The following is a 16,961-nucleotide window of genomic DNA, read 5'->3' as shown; positions in this document are numbered from 1 at the left end:
TCATTCCGTTAACAATGCCCATCATTATGTTAACAATACCCATCATTACGTTAACAATCCCTATCATTCCGTTAACAATGCCCATCATTATGTTAACAATACCCATCATTACGTTAACAATCCCTATCATTCTGTTAACAATCCCCATCATCACATTAACAATACCCATCATTACGTTAACAATCCCTATCATTCCGTTAACAATGCCTATCATTATGTTAACAATACCCATCATTACGTTAACAATCCCTATCATTCTGTTAACAATCCCCATCATTATGTTAACAATCCCCATCATCATGTTAACAATCCCCGTCATTACGTTAATAATCCCCATCATTACGTTAACAATACCCATAATTTTGTTAACAATCCCCATCATCACATTAACAATTCTCATCATCATATTAACCAACCCCATCATTACGTTAACAATCGCCATCATTACGTTAACAATCCCCATCATCATGTTAACAATCCCCATCATGTTAACAATCCCCATCATTTCATTAACAATCCCCACCATCACATTAACAATCCCTATCCTTACATTAACAATCCCTATTATCGCGTTAACTTACACAGTTATTTCTTTTAATATTCCTACATATGCTAACTTATGAATAAATACAGAGCATTTAATACACAGAATAAAAGGAACTGTCCTCTGCAGCTGGTTAATATTGAAAAATGGTTTCCAAGGACATCTTTAAAGAACTTCACTACGACCATAAATAATAGAAAACAACCCATCTCCAACTTAATACAATTACAATTGGGAAAGAATTGGTTAAAGCAGCAAAGAGTGAAAAGAAAATGTTATTTCAAAAATCTCTACTCTACCCTATGGGGAATTCAATTCCCCCAAAATTTCTGCTGCGTTAATACTATTAGGGGCATATTCAATTCCGATCCCGATCCGCGGACCTAATCCCGAGCCGCGAACCTAATCCACGGTACCGCAATAACGTGGATTTTCATTCGCAGCACATAGGGCTGCGTACGAAAATCCGCGTTATTGCGGTACCGTATTACCAGCAGTACTGCGCATTTTCCGCGGTAACGCGCGTTACTGCGGATCGGATCGGAATTGAATATGCCCCTTACTGTTATTCCAGTAGTTTTAACCCAGCTTTCTGCTTGCAGCTCCCAAAAAGACGGCATTGAAACTACCGTTAATAACGGTAAGAAAGCGCATTATTACCGTAATAACGGTAATAATGCGCTGGCCATGTTACTTTTACTCGTAACGCGGCCAATTGAATTCCCCCCTATGTCTCATATCTGTCCACCTTGTACGACCCTGACCTAGTGTCTTATGCTGAGTCTTCTGCTGTTTGATCACTCACACGCCTGGAATTCATACCGGTCTCCGTGCTAGCTGTAATTGGTACCTCATCACTATCCATGTATGTGTTATCATGTTTATTTTATTCATGTATGTCATATCTGTAAGATGATTGTCCGACGATACGGAATCTTTGGTGCACTATAAATAAATAATGATTATGATTAAATATTTTAATAGATTTTATGGAGTTTCTACGTTATAGACAATTCAATAAATTTTTGTATGATTGATATCAAAGTACCTTCATGTTGTTTATAAATGTCAATTACCTTTATAATAATGCTATATAAATTATATTAGAATGTTAGTTTTATTTATATATATTCTTTCAAATGTATTTTCATTGTTATTTTACAAGATTTTTTTTTTGAAAACCATCTGTCAAACTGCATTGCAGATTATCTGTAGTCCCGACATACTACATATACTATATTATCTCTTATTATATTATCCTAAATCTAGAATAGAGGTTTGGTTCCCTTTAACCTGAATTGGCGTGATAGAATATCTCAATATTCATTTCAGGCTACATCAACAATAATTATTGTCAAAATAGTTAGCAACCCTACCTCAAACTAGCCACACGTGATAGTCTGGGACCCCCAACATTCCTCAACCTGCCACCCCCTCCAGGGGATGGCTGGAAAATTTTACAGATTTTAAAATGCAGGTAGCCCAAAATCCCAAGCCAAAGTAGCCCACTATGTGACCAGCCTCTGTGACAATTAAAGACAATGTTTAATGACTGACACAACAAGATTATTTAGCAAACTGAAATTAAAAAATAGTGTTATAATTCGAACACAGCAGAGGGGTGTTGTCAGGGTGCAGTTTTTTAATAAGTTGGAACTGTCTCTGGTACTTATGGACCTACAGCCAATGAAACCATAGGGGGTGACCGCAAGATTTTTTTTTTCCTGCCACGTTAAACAAAAAAAAATCCCCCACGGGTTTTTAACTGCTATCGTGACCATTTTTAGTTAACGCAGCATGAAAACTCGAGCAATTCAATTGAAAAAGAGGGAACGCTGCCCCTGCACATTAATCATTGTGTTTGCGAGATTTTAGGGGAGTTTTAACGCAGTCATGTATAACGCAAAAAACAGGATTTCCATACATTTTCATACATTTTATTGCATTACACGACCATTCTAGTTGATATCTACATTACAGTAATTTCTTTAGCATATTTTTTTATTTAACTATTTTTTACTATAGAATCATCTATACCATTTCAAAACACATTAGTACACACATATTTTTACCAAAAACATACATAAATATATTTAATTATTGATTTTTATTTTTTTATGTTTTTTTTATTTCACTATTTTTTAACAAGAAAATCAACTTTTACATGTCAGGCTTTAGTGATAAACATAGTTTATCTTTTTTTTTTCTCATTAATACATGATTTCAAATAGTTTTCAGAGTTTTTTTTATATTTATCACACCCCAAAGAGGTTTGAGATAAAACAGCATATTGGCCTGTTTAACGTGTCGCGTTAAAAAACAATTGAATAGCTTTTAACGCGCTGCCTATACTTTCAATAGACCTTCTACTGGAGTGCGAGAGTGTCACGGAACTAAGGGTGCGTAGCTTACTGGTTTCTGCGCTGCTCAACAAAGAGGTGCAGAGTCTAACGTGCCCCAGGTGTTCGCCAAGGACCCCCACAAGGGAGTATGGACTTTGCTGCGGGAGACACGCATGTCGCGGTCCTCAGAGAGAGCAACCAGTGAAGCGTTTAGATGGAAGAGGAGTCAGGCGGTCCGGGTCAAGCCGTGCTATCAAAAGGTGCCAATAGGGAAATGCGTAAACGAGGTCAAATAACTAGCTGGGTCAGGTACTTGGGAGACAGGAGACAGGAGGAAGGTCAGAAACGTAGCCGGGTCGAACACGTGGAACACTGGAAACAGGAGAGTAGTCAAGAACGTAGCCGGGTCATACACTGGAAAGAACAGGAGGATCTGAATATACCGTATTTCCCCATGTATAAGACGCACCTTTTTACCCTAAATTTTGGGTCTAAAAAAAAGGTGCGTCTTATACAATGCAAGTTCCACTTACCTGATTGAAGAAGTCGGCATCCGGTGTGAGGAGTCCCCGCTAATCAGCTCCAGCAGCTCCAGCGGTGTTCAGCGTGTCAGCCGTTACAAAAGGACCTTCAGGTCCTGCAGGCGCCTCCCACAGTGTCGGCGCTGTCAGTCACATGACTGACAGTTCCGATGATCGCCGCTGCAGATTCCTCCGTGTTTCCCCTACAAAAGCTGCACAGTCTTGTTGACATTAGACAAGTCACGTAGACACGCTTGGGGCGTGTCTACATGACTTGTCTCTTGTCAGCAAGACTGTGCAGTAGCGCTCATTGCCTCATTGCCTCACTGCCTCATTTTGGTCTGAATGTGTAAGCTGCTCTAGTGAATCACAAATTACAAGCTACAGTGTGCTCTGTGACAAATTGCAGGCTCCTCCATAGTGTGCTCTGTGACAAAAATTAGAAAGAGCCTTTTGATTCCTCCTGCTGCACATTGCATTTATGATAAATAAAACTTGAGTTCAATAACTTTATGTAATACATCTTTTTTTTTCATTTTGGGCCCCAAAATTAAGGTGCGTCTTATACATGGGTGCGTCTTATACTTGGGGAAATACGGTATATAGTACTGGAGCGCAGAAGTAAAGGAGACCTAATACTCTGGCACTCATTAGGTGCCAGAGCTAGGTATTTATAGAGAGAGGGGGCAGAGCTATCTATTGGCGGTGGTGACACTGAACACCACCGCCGGAGACAGAGGGTAGCTAGGCAACGGGACGCGCCGCTGACGAGGACCCGGAAGTGCGTCTGGTTGCCTAACAACCAGACGCTTGCAGGCAGACACAGGCGCCCGTCCCTGTGCGGAAGACGCGGCACAGTGACGGTGCCTGACAGAGAGGACCGTTTGTTAAAAAAAAACGGAGCGTTAAATGGAATTGAATCGCGGGTAAAGTTAACTCGCTCAGAAATTATAAAAAAAACAGTGTTAAAATGACTTATCACAGTCTTAAAAAAAAATCTTGCGGTCAATTGAATACCCCCCATGTGTAGTATGTATTACACATATACATATTTGGTTTTACTTAGCTGATCTGGCACCTCCAATCACAACACAGCTAATGCCCCATGACCCACAATTACCTATGTCTATGCACAGTGCAGCAGATAAATGAATGCTCTGTCAGCACTGATTACACTGTATATCACAGTAGTCACATGTCCTCTGGCTTCTCTATCTCACACTCTCTGTGTACACGTTGACAGTGCGGGCATCTTTGCCCTTACTCAAGATGGACAGTGGTCCTCCTGCAGCCGTGCGAGATCACTGCAATAAAGCAGTGAGCTGGGGTCTGGTCATTGGTGGAATGGGAGACGTGGTTAAGCTGCTCGCCAGAGTTCAGCCAATAGCAGCGCGCTTTAGAAATGACGCGTGTTGCGGGGCTACTCCCCCGTAATGCAGAGTCCTGTATGATTGCGAGACGGACGGGCTCACTGACTGGCTACATAGGAGGAGATGGCGCCCGAAGATCTGATGGGAGCCGCTGAGGAGCTGGCTGAAAAGGTAACAACCGAAGCCAAAATCATCACTCCCTTGTCCCTACAGAGATAACGCTTTTTTTCACCCGCAACGACATGTGACCCTTCTTAGTGTAATGGTACAATCCATGATTTCCTTTTATTCCCTCCAGCCGGTGTTGGTACGTTCCGCGATCTGTGTATTTGTTAGTGATACGTGGGAGAAACCATGTGATGTGAGGGACAGTAAAAGTAACCGTTAAGTAAATAAGCAAGTAATTAACAGTTACCTCTCCAACTCACTGTCTCGTTCTGCATGGTTATCCAACCTGTGGCATTCCAGCTGCTGTGGAACTACAAGTCCCAGCATTCTTATAGGACTGTAAGGGACTTGTAGACCATCAGCAACTGGAAAACCACAAGTCCCAGCTTGCTCTCAGCACAGTAAGGGACACAGCAGCTGGAAGGTCAGAGGGTGCCTATACTGTACATCATACATGTCATTTCTCATGCATCCTACCAGACACCTCCATCATGTCACCATGTATCACTACATAAGTGAGCAGGGTCTGTAGTAAAAATATGGAAGTATTCAGCCCACAGCAGCCTGTTTACTGTTTAACATCCTATTTCAAGTGGGTGTTGTTGTCCCACCCCTATGAACTTTTTATTTGCAAAAATGAGCGGTTCGTGGAAGAGGGGCTTCAACACCTGCTCGGCCTGTTTGGGGGACCCTGGTGGGTGCATTTGGCATCCACACTGGGTCGGTGCTGGGATATTTGGTTCCCCCCACACAGCCTGCTAATTAGGACCCTCGTCTTTTATTAAGATTTGTGCACATACACAACTTGGGGGACACTGCATGCCCAGCTACCCTCAACATCACTACAGGGTCATATTCCTCTTCTCTGGGGTGTTGAAACTTGTATACAGATCCCCAAGTATACAGCTGGTCGCAATACAGAAAGAATCGCTTACGCGTCACCTTTGCGGCAGTGCACAGATGAGAAATGGATGTGACCATGTCACATTGGGGGCTTGTGTCCAGTGCCTTGGAAGCGGTGGGCTACAACCAGCCGCTTTCCCTAAAAACTCTCCAACACTTAGTGGGACATACCACCCAACTGTTCCTGATTGGGGATAAAAGTCCTTTTATGTGGGACATTCCCCTCAAATTGGGACAGTTGTGAGGTATACCCACTAGCCACCAGGATGACCTAACCAACAATTGACTAATGCAGTTGCTCACCTCTTTGGTTTATAGAATTTTATAGCTGGTTATTTCACAAAATAATCCACTTTTATAAATTACAGTACAGAGCATATGCTTACAAATGCTTATTCACATTATGGGGCACTGGGCTAAGTCTGGATGATTTTGGCTAGTATAACCATATGCAGATTTGCAGGACTTCTTTTCAGGAGGTGCATTAGCTTTGCACCAGCTAATTCAGAGAGAAATATATTGCTCTATCTAAGGTATCCCATTACTTCTACACAATAAATTGTACATATCAAGTATCAATCATGACCTCATGTGAATACAGTACTGAGGTGTGAACATCTATTTGTACCAACACATAGGTAAATCACATCCCCCATCTAACCCAGAATACCGATTATTACATAAATGAAGACCGTGGCACTGAGCAGGAGGTATGTATATATTTTGCCAAGAGTCCGATCTGGATCCCCTCTGTCAAAGACATGCCGTTGCCCCTGCAGCAGAGACCTGCTGATACTTCTCTACTGCCAGTATCCTTCCTCGACAGACCACATGGGGCTCATGCAGACTTGAGCGCAACTTGTGGCCCAAACGTTCACATAAGTGCAGGCAACAGAAATCTGTTACGTGGTTAGGTTGAGTTGCATAAATATTGAGGTATATGCAATTCGGCATGGTGTGTAAGAACGCGGCCACATCGAGATACGTTTTAGTGCATCAAGGAGAAGCTGCATACTAGAAATGACAGTCATTGCTCCCCCCCTCAACCAGCACCAATATTGGCTGAAAAGAACAAGACTAAGGGCTAGATTTACTAAGCTGCGGGTTTGAAAAAGTGGGGATGTTGCCTATAGCAACCAATCAGATTCTAGCTGTCATTTTGTAGAAGGTACTAAATAAATGAAAGCTACAACCTGATTGGTTGCTATAGGCAACATCCCCACTTTTGCAAACCCGCATCTTAGTAAATCTAGCCCTAAATATCAATAAAAACACATATTCATCGAAAAATGTCCATTTAATACAATCTCCAATCATGTGAACTGTAAGGGAAGTGGTTGTTTCACTACACGATTAGTCACTTCAAAGTGGTGTACACCTCACCATCACCTTTGTGACTGTAATAAAAGTTGGGTTCCTACCAGATAGATAAATTGTAAAGGCATTCAGAATGTTAAATGGACATTTTTCAATGAATATATGTTTTTATTGATATTTAGTCTTGCTCTTTTCATCTATGAGTACCAATGAGCGCTGAATGTCTTGATACACTATTATATTTTACAATATTTTTTAGGTTATATTCCCTTTTATTCAGGATTTTGGCAAATAGAGCACTGCAATTAGTGGTTATTTATCTATATACAGCACCAATATTAAATTAATAGCATTCTAATTTAATAAATAGGCCGCCTTCTCCCCCACATTCAATTCAAAGCACCCAAACCACTTCAACATTAAAGTATTAGTCACAGCATCGCACCTTAAATTAATAGACACCACCATGATCCCACCATTAAATAGCTACCACCACAATCATCCTAGCAATAAATGAATAGTCCCCACCTTTGCCACATCATTAAATGAATAGCCCCTATGCCTTATTAAATGAATAGTCCACTCCACATCAATAAATGAATAGCCCCTATGCCTTATTAAATTAATAGTCCACTCCACATCATTAAATGAATAGTCCAGATTGGAGGGAGGGACTAAAACCTACAGAGCCATATCTCCAACCTGCAGACACTTGTATTAGCCTGTTTAGATCTTTACGTTTGAGCACTTGGATTTGATACATCTGTCTGAGCTGGAGCTGTACGGCTGTGCTTCTTTTGTTTATACGTGTCCTAAATGGCTGCAATGTTTAATAGGTCTGTATTGATTATTACACACTGAAAATGTATCATTGTATGCCTCTAGCCACTATATCCTTGGTGCAGATATTTAATCCTGCATCTCATGGTCATGTGTCTAGATCCTGATCTTCTATTGGCTTCAAGCATGTGAATTTAGTATTGACTCCAGATTATGTATACTGGAAGGACTTTAGCCACCTTTCACTGCACGCACCATACCTGAAATATATATTCCGTTTAATAAATGTATGTGTTCTGAAAGAGGAGATCTGCATCGCCACCTAGTGCCAGATCAACACTACTGCATGCTGTACAGTTGCTGAGATTAAACATTATTTTTAGTAGTGTGTCTTAGTTTTACACATTTTAATTCTGAAAAGGAATTATAATTTAACTCGGATGAGCCACAGCAGACCAGACATGCTAAGTGCTTATTTACAGGAGCCTCACTCCTCTAAGCCTCATCAGGAGGACAGTGAGGTGTTAGAAGTATTCCTCACTCCAAGTGCAGTAACATCAGACATCAAAGAAGTGGCCACAGGAAAGGGTCCGAATGGGTTGTGTTACCTATAGTGCAGTGTTGGCTTACCTGTGACACTCCAGGTGTTTGTGAAACTACAAGTCCCAGCATGCTTTGCCAATATATAGCAGCTTATTGCTGGAAGGCTATGTTGGGACTTGTAGTTTCACAATACCTGGAGTGTCACAGGTTAGCCAACACTGCTATAGTGCAAGATTTTGTGTCGTTAAATCTGTATCTAATGATAATCCCCCTCACCCATCCCTGAGTTAGAATCCTATTTATAATCGTCCCCAAGGAGGGAAAGGATCCACAGGCTTGTGCGACTTACCGTCCCATATCCTTGCTCGAAGTGGACCTCAAGCTGTATGTGAGAGTCTTGGCTAATTGTTGTATGGTTCTCCTTTCTTGTTTTATTCTCTTGGGCCAGGTAAGATGTTTGATATTGTGAGTCAAGGGACAACATGATAAAGACCCTTAGTCTGATTCATTACCCCAACAGAGGGAGAGCACCTTTGATGCTCACTTCCATGGATGCAAAAAATAAAAAGCCATTGGGAAGGGGGGTGCAGACACCCTTGTCACCTGGGTCTTGGTCCCCGCAGGCTATTGTGGATCCTTGTCCTTTTTTACATTCAAGGGTGAGAATTAAGTATCCTATATCAACCCTGTCAAGTAAGGACAGTGATTGTCCCCTCTGAACCTTTCCATCACATAATTCAAAGCAACACCAACGTTTGTGGTCTAACGATACGTAACCATCACCACCAAATGGCCACATCTGCGGATCTGCTAGTTAAGGTAAATTATCCCTTTAGAGAAATGCTGTACAGCAGATTATATACGTAATAAATCTTTCTTATATCTGTACAACATGTTCCTGATATCAGCCTATCCAGGAACACCCTTGTCTAACCAAAATTGAGAAAACGGCTCATTGTTCCTTGACTGGTAGGCAGTGAAGTTGTGGAATGCTTCGATTTCTTATAAGACACAAGAGGCCAATTAAAAGATGGTAGCGCACACACATCATTACTTGTATCCTCCCAGGAATGCTGACTCTGCAGAGTGGAACATGGTACACGGGTTTTATTCATGGTTACAACCCTTCTGTCAGGAAGTCCTTCCACACACGTCCTCAATCACAGGAGAACAGCTAACCTAACAGACTGACTTCTGTAACACAACTCCTGAGGGCTTATAAAAGATCCCTCTTGAAGCATCTACTTTTCTGGATGCACCCAGAGAGTCTGGGTGCTTAACTTGAATGTGAGACATACCTGATGGATTATGGGACTCTGAGTGTGCAGGATAAACAGTCCGCTAACTCTGCAGCTTGGTTTAGCTGGGCTGAGCGTCGGGAGACGTCGGCCTACAAGGAAATACTGGGTCCCTGATACATCTCCCCTCCCAGCCTTCTGCCCCAGTGATGTGTACGAAAGTAAGATGGATATTGCCTAAGTGTTTATTGTTGTACTCCATTCTTTGTAAATGCCTGATTTCTGGATAAATTAAAAAATGGAGCCCCTTTAAAGTGCACCGCATGCCTGTATAAAGTGGAGGCAGACATAGGGGGGAACCAAGCATTATAAGCATGCAGCCATCAATAGGAAACTGTGACGTCACTGAGGCACGATGTGTCTTGTCCTGCTGATTTCTGGTGAATTGATATTATTTATTTACATAGCGCCCTGGGGACGAACACCGTAATAAAACAAGACTGGGTATTAACTAGACTCAGAGGAAATAGGGCCCTGCTTACAAGCTGTAGCAAATAGGAATTTGACACATGAGATTAAGTGCCACATAATGCATATTGGTGCAGCCAGATAGCAGTGGGAAAAAGTGCTTGCCTGGAATAGATGGGCTGCATCAGAGAAAAAATAATGTGTAGGTGACAGAGTAACTTTTTAAAGAGGAATAAGAGGACTACAGAAATTTCACAGTAAAGTAGGTCCGTTACAGCAGAGGCGATCTGCCATGGCGGAAACAGTGGCTGTGGAGTAGTATGTAATGGTATAGATTCTCCTCCTTGTGTCTCTACACTGCGGTTTTCTGCTAGAAAACTTCTCGCATGAGTTGCTGCCTTTACTTACTCATGTATGATACTAAATATTTGCATAGTTCTGTCTCTGATGTGAGGATTTAACATGCAAATAAAGAGATTGCTGTCTGTGTTCTGATGTAAGACTCATTGGATACATATGACCCTCGCTCTGTGTTTTTATTCCACTGTACAAACATGGTATCCCAACAGGGGATAGTTACCTTGAATGTACAGGTGATAAAAGCATTCGTTATGTTAGTGCCATTCAATATATAATTCTAAAAAAAAAATAATCCCTACAGTTTTGGCGTAATTGTGGTTTGTAGTTACGCATACACTGTATCAGAATAACTAGTGCATCAGTATACAGCAGTGTAATCATTGGGGGACTGTCAGGTTTGTGTGGATGGGCAGGCACTGTGCGCCTCTAGTGGTGGTACCTGAGAATTACAATGCAGAACCTCAGCTGTGAATAAAGGGACTCGCTGGGATTTAAACAAATGTGTCAGTTTTCACTTCCATTAATATAAATTGAATATAAAAACCTTGATGTGCTGCAGAGCTCACATTCTGCGCTCGTTGTGCTTGCAGTTCCTGCGTGTGACTAAGCGGTATCTGCCACACCTGGCGCACCTGTGTCTGATCAGCACCTTCCTGGAGGACGGCCTCCGCATGTGGCTGCAGTGGTCGGAGCAGCGAGATTACATCAGCATGTCATGGGGCTGCGGCACGTTCATCGCTACTCTCTTTGTCCTTATTAACATGTGTGGGCAGCTGGGTGAGTACTGTGTACCTGTCTGAGAGATCATTGCATTAATACCTTATAAATAAATATTATAATTATAGTTCTGATACTGCTATATGTATATTATACAGATCTTCTGTCTATAATCGATCAAGTATACAGCTCATCATTATTACACATCGGTATATCTTATACAACCCACCTCTTATAGACCCCTATCTGTGTATTATACAGCTCCTCTCTATTACATTATACACAGTACAGACACCTCTGGGGGAGATCCCAGTAATATCTGTGTATTATACAGCTCCTCTCTATTACATTATACACAGTACAGACACCTCTGGGGGAGATCCCAGTAATATCTGTGTATTATACAGGTCCTCTCTATTACATTATACACAGTACAGACACCTCTGGGGGAGATCCCAGTAATATCTGTGTATTATACAGCTCCTCTATTACATTATACACAGTACAGACACCTCTAGGGGAGATCCCAGTAATATATGTGTATTATACAGCGCCTCTCTATTACATTATACACAGTACAGACACCTCTGGGGAGATCCCAGTAATATCTGTGTATTATACAGCTCCTCTCTATTACATTATACACAGTACAGACACCTCTGGGGGAGATCCCAGTAATATCTGTGTATTATACAGTTCCTCTCTATTACATTATACACAGTACATACACCTCTGGGGGAGATCCCAGTAATATCTGTGTATTATACATCTCCTCTCTATTACATTATACACAGTACAGACACCTCTAGGGGAGATCCCAGTAATATCTGTGTATTATACAGCTCCTCTCTATTACATTATACACAGTACAGACACCTCTGGGGGAGATCTCAGTAATATCTGTGTATTACACAGCTCCTCTCTATTACATTATACACAGTACAGACACCTCTGGGGGAGATCCCAGTAATATCTGTGTATTATACAGCTCCTCTCTATTACATTATACACAGTACAGACACCTCTGGGAGGAGATCCCAGTAATATCTGTGTATTATACAGCTCCTCTCTATTACATTATACACAGTACATACACCTCTGGGGGGAGATCCCAGTAATATCTGTGTATTATACAGCTCCTCTCTATTACATTATACACAGTACAGACACCTCTGGGGGAGATCTCAGTAATATCTGTGTATTATACATCTCCTCTCTATTACATTATACACAGTACAGACACCTCTGGGGGAGATCTCAGTAATATCTGTGTATTATACAGCTCCTCTCTATTACATTATACACAGTACATACACCTCTGGGGGGAGATCCCAGTAATATCTGTGTATTATACAGCTCCTCTCTATTACATTATACACAGTACAGACACCTCTGGGGGAGATCTCAGTAATATCTGTGTATTATACATCTCCTCTCTATTACATTATACACAGTACAGACACCTCTGGGGGAGATCTCAGTAATATCTGTGTATTATACATCTCCTCTCTATTACATTATACACAGTACAGACACCTCTGGGGGGAGATCCCAGTAATATCTGTGTATTATACAGCTCCTCTCTATTACATTATACACAGTACAGACACCTCTGGGGAGATCCCAGTAATATCTGTGTATTATACAGCTCCTCTATTACATTATACACAGTACAGACACCTCTAGGGGAGATCCCAGTAATATATGTGTATTATACAGCGCCTCTCTATTACATTATACACAGTACAGACACCTCTGGGGAGATCCCAGTAATATCTGTGTATTATACAACTCCTCTCTATTACATTATACACAGTACAGACACCTCTGGGGAGATCCCAGTAATATCTGTGTATTATACAGCTCCTCTATTACATTATACACAGTACAGACACCTCTAGGGGAGATCCCAGTAATATATGTGTATTATACAGCTCCTCTCTATTACATTATACACAGTACAGACACCTCTGGGGAGATCTCAGTAATATCTGTGTATTACACAGCTCCTCTCTATTACATTATACACAGTACAGACACCTCTGGGGGAGATCCCAGTAATATCTGTGTATTATACAGCTCCTCTCTATTACATTATACACAGTACAGACACCTCTGGGAGGAGATCCCAGTAATATCTGTGTATTATACAGCTCCTCTCTATTACATTATACACAGTACATACACCTCTGGGGGAGATCCCAGTAATATCTGTGTATTATACAGCTCCTCTCTATTACATTATACACAGTACAGACACCTCTGGGGAGAGATCCCGGTAATATCTGTGTATTATACAGCTCCTCTCTATTACATTATACACAGTACAGACACCGCTGGGGGAGATCCCAGTAATATCTGTGTATTATACAGCTCCTCTCTATTACATTATACACAGTACAGACACCTCTGGGGGGAGATCCCAGTAATATCTGTGTATTATACAGCTCCTCTCTATTACATTATACACAGTACAGACACCTCTGGGGGAGATCCCAGTAATATCTGTGTATTATACAGCTCCTCTCTATTACATTATACACAGTACAGACACCTCTGGGAGGAGATCTCAGTAATATCTGTGTATTATACAGCTCCTCTCTATTACATTATACACAGTACAGACACCTCTGGGGGAGATCCCAGTAATATCTGTGTATTATACAGCTCCTCTCTATTACATTATACACAGTACAGACACCTCTAGGGGAGATCCCAGTAATATCTGTGTATTATACAGCACCTCTATTACATTATACACAGTACAGACACCTCTGGGGGGAGATCCCAGTAATATCTGTGTATTATACATCTCCTCTCTATTACATTATACACAGTACAGACACCTCTGGGGGAGATCCCAGTAATATCTGTGTATTACACAGCTCCTCTCTATTACATTATACACAGTACAGACACCTCTGGGAGGAGATCCCAGTAATATCTGTGTATTATACAGCTCCTCTCTATTACATTATACACAGTACAGACACCTCTGGGGGAGATCCCAGTAATATATGTGTATTATACAGCTCCTCTCTATTACATTATACACAGTACAGACACCTCTGGGGGAGATCCCAGTAATATATGTGTATTATACAGCTACTCTCTATTACATTATACACAGTACAGACCCCTCTGGGGGAGATCCCAGTAATATCTGTGTATTATACAGCTCCTCTCTATTACATTATACACAGTACAGACACCTCTAGGGGAGATCCCAGTAATATCTGTGTATTATACAGCTCCTCTCTATTACATTATACACAGTACAGACACCTCTGGGGGAGATCCCAGTAATATCTGAGTATTATACAGCTCCTCTCTATGGTCTGGTTTTCCTCTGTTGGACAATGTGGTCTCTGGTGATAATGGAATAATCAGTGTGCAGTTAGAATGGGGGACGCTGCAATCTTGTACTTTATACTGTGTACCTGTGGCACTTCTCAGTGTCTGTGGGTCACCATGTAGGACGTGAATTCAGCCACTAGGGGAGTGCAGCTGTAAGTGGCGTTAGGACTAATGGTCCTGTATGGAGATGTACTCCAGTTATAGTGTTCTGTGTGTATACCACAGGAAACCTGGCGCTTCTCCATATAAGACTTATCCTGTCCAACCTCCCACCACAAGTAGCTGAACGCAGCTCAGGGTTGGTCTGCCAAGGCTGCTGGGTAATGCCATGGGGCACAGCTGTACCAAATGTCTCCCTCAATGGGCTCTGTGCCATGTGTGAGGACTGGTAATACCCTCTTGTTGCCCAGTACTGACTGATATGTTTGTCTTTGCTCAGCTGGGTGTGTCCTGGTCCTGACCAGGAAGTTTGTACCATACGCCTGCCTCGGCCTCTTCATCATTATCTTCCTGCAGGTGAGTGGATATAATGACATTTCTATACCATGTAAATGGGCAATCCGGTTACTGTCGTCTCCTCCACCAGATTCCATTGTTTGGAGCTGAATTCTCCCTTGTATGTCTCTGTATATGTCTGCTGATTATTATTTACATTATGTACATGTATAATAAATACTTCCATAAATGGAAGGGAATAACTACCCCTCTTGCATCACCCTAAAATGACCACGTGCTAACTTATATATGGCAGTAACTGGGCACTGTGCAGGTGACGGCATATAATGTACAGGACATGTTATTACAGCCATTCCCAGGACATGGTGCCTGCAATGATACACAATCCATGATGGGAGTAACAGCGCCACCTTGTGGCAGATTCTCTAGGGAGAAGATTGAAACCTGATTCACAGATTAAATTCTCTATATTCCATGTGGTATAGACATTGGAGTGTCACGGTTCAGTTAAATACAAACCAAACCAAAATGAAGGCGCCCACAGTAACAATACACTAAGCACAATAGGAAATGTGTATGTATGTATTGCTAAGTAATATAATATATGGAATAAAGAGGAGGCTTTTTCACTTCACATTTTAATGAAATTGAAGATCCCCCATTTCTGTGAAATCATTTTACATTTATTTTCTATAAGTTTGTTTGAATTGAGGCTTTGTTCTTTTCAGACCATCGTATACAACATCCTGTGGGATGTTAAGTTTCTCATGAGGTCAGTACAAGTAGTGCGCCTGTGTCACTAGTATCTATCTTCCCCTCTGTTCTTCATTCCACTTCCTACTCATTGTTACTCCTCTCTTCCTCTTTCTTCTGTCTTTACTTTTTCCCAGTGATCACCATCAGCTATTGTCCTCATCTGATCAGTTCCTTCACCGATACCTTCACTAACATTGACTATTTATTTATTTTTTCTGCAATTTCAATCTAACCACGGTTAGCCATTCACACCTCTCCTGTGTCCCCTTCTCTTCCCCTACATCTCAACACATTGTTCAATGATGCAAGATCCAGTAATGTTGTTGCATGCTGCATTATCCTGTTGGTAGACGCTCAGTGTAATACATCGGGTACTGACCACCACATCCTCCTTGCTCTTTCATGAGCAGATGAAGAGAAAGGTCCTTGTACAAAGGGAATTATAGAAGGGTGATAAGCAATTTACTACCTTTGTCCCCTTGTAGATATACATGCGCTTGTCTCCCCCATGAAGGGAGTGCTAACTTTAATTCCTCTATAAAGGAGTCTTCCCCTAGTTCCTTACTAGTTCTGCATTTTAATATTCGTGACTAGCTCTGCTCCCCTATACTTGGCTGGCTGCACTGTTCATGGCAGTAAGAGGTTATACCAATAACTTGTCAGTCACAGCTTCCCTGGCTGATTTATAATATGACTATTTCCTGGTCACATGGCACTGGACACACTTCTCCCCCTTATGCTGGTGACAGCGGAAGTCACTTGTCTCCTTCTCTTACAGGAACCTGGCTCTGGGTGGAGGTCTTCTGCTGCTACTGGCGGAGTCCCGCTCTGAGGGGAAGTCCATGTTTGCTGGAGTGCCCACTGTAGGGGCCACGTCGCCACGTCAGTACATGCAGCTGGGGGGCCGCGTGCTGCTCATCCTTATGTTCATGACCCTGCTCCGCTTCAATGCCAGCGCTTTCACGGTGAGTAACGGGTAGAAGCCGGACTCCGCTGCTCGCTTGTCTGAGGGGAAGTTGTTACATTACCGTGGGGACACCGTATCTGTATTGAGAAACGGATTTTGTCTGTTGTGAGCAGTAGTTGGGTCGACAAAGCTGGTGGGATCTGTGGGTGAGTTG

General features: G+C 41.9%; 1 protein-coding gene across 2 annotated transcripts in view; it reads left to right on the top strand.

Moving 5' to 3' along the window:
- The window catches only part of LOC142151223 (surfeit locus protein 4-like), a 194,794-nt gene that overhangs the window by 176,849 nt on the left and 984 nt on the right, over positions 1-16,961 (top strand). The window contains exons 1-5 of one of the 2 annotated variants that reach the window (XM_075206618.1): positions 4,832-4,948; positions 11,145-11,331; positions 15,068-15,144; positions 15,813-15,856; positions 16,619-16,805. In XM_075206618.1, coding sequence (XP_075062719.1) covers positions 4,901-4,948; positions 11,145-11,331; positions 15,068-15,144; positions 15,813-15,856; positions 16,619-16,805 — 543 coding nt within the window. In that variant the 5' untranslated portion in view covers positions 4,832-4,900. Of the gene's footprint in view, positions 1-4,831; positions 4,949-11,144; positions 11,332-15,067; positions 15,145-15,812; positions 15,857-16,618; positions 16,806-16,961 lie in introns of those variants that run through there. The other variant, XM_075206619.1, reaches the window with a different exon arrangement.

The sequence above is a fragment of the Mixophyes fleayi genome, chromosome 4, assembly GCF_038048845.1.
Source record: "Mixophyes fleayi isolate aMixFle1 chromosome 4, aMixFle1.hap1, whole genome shotgun sequence".
In the NCBI taxonomy this organism is placed as follows: Eukaryota; Metazoa; Chordata; class Amphibia; order Anura; family Limnodynastidae; genus Mixophyes; species Mixophyes fleayi.
The sequence above is the reverse complement of the archived record's forward strand: the minus strand, read 5'-3'. Positions and strand labels throughout refer to the sequence as shown.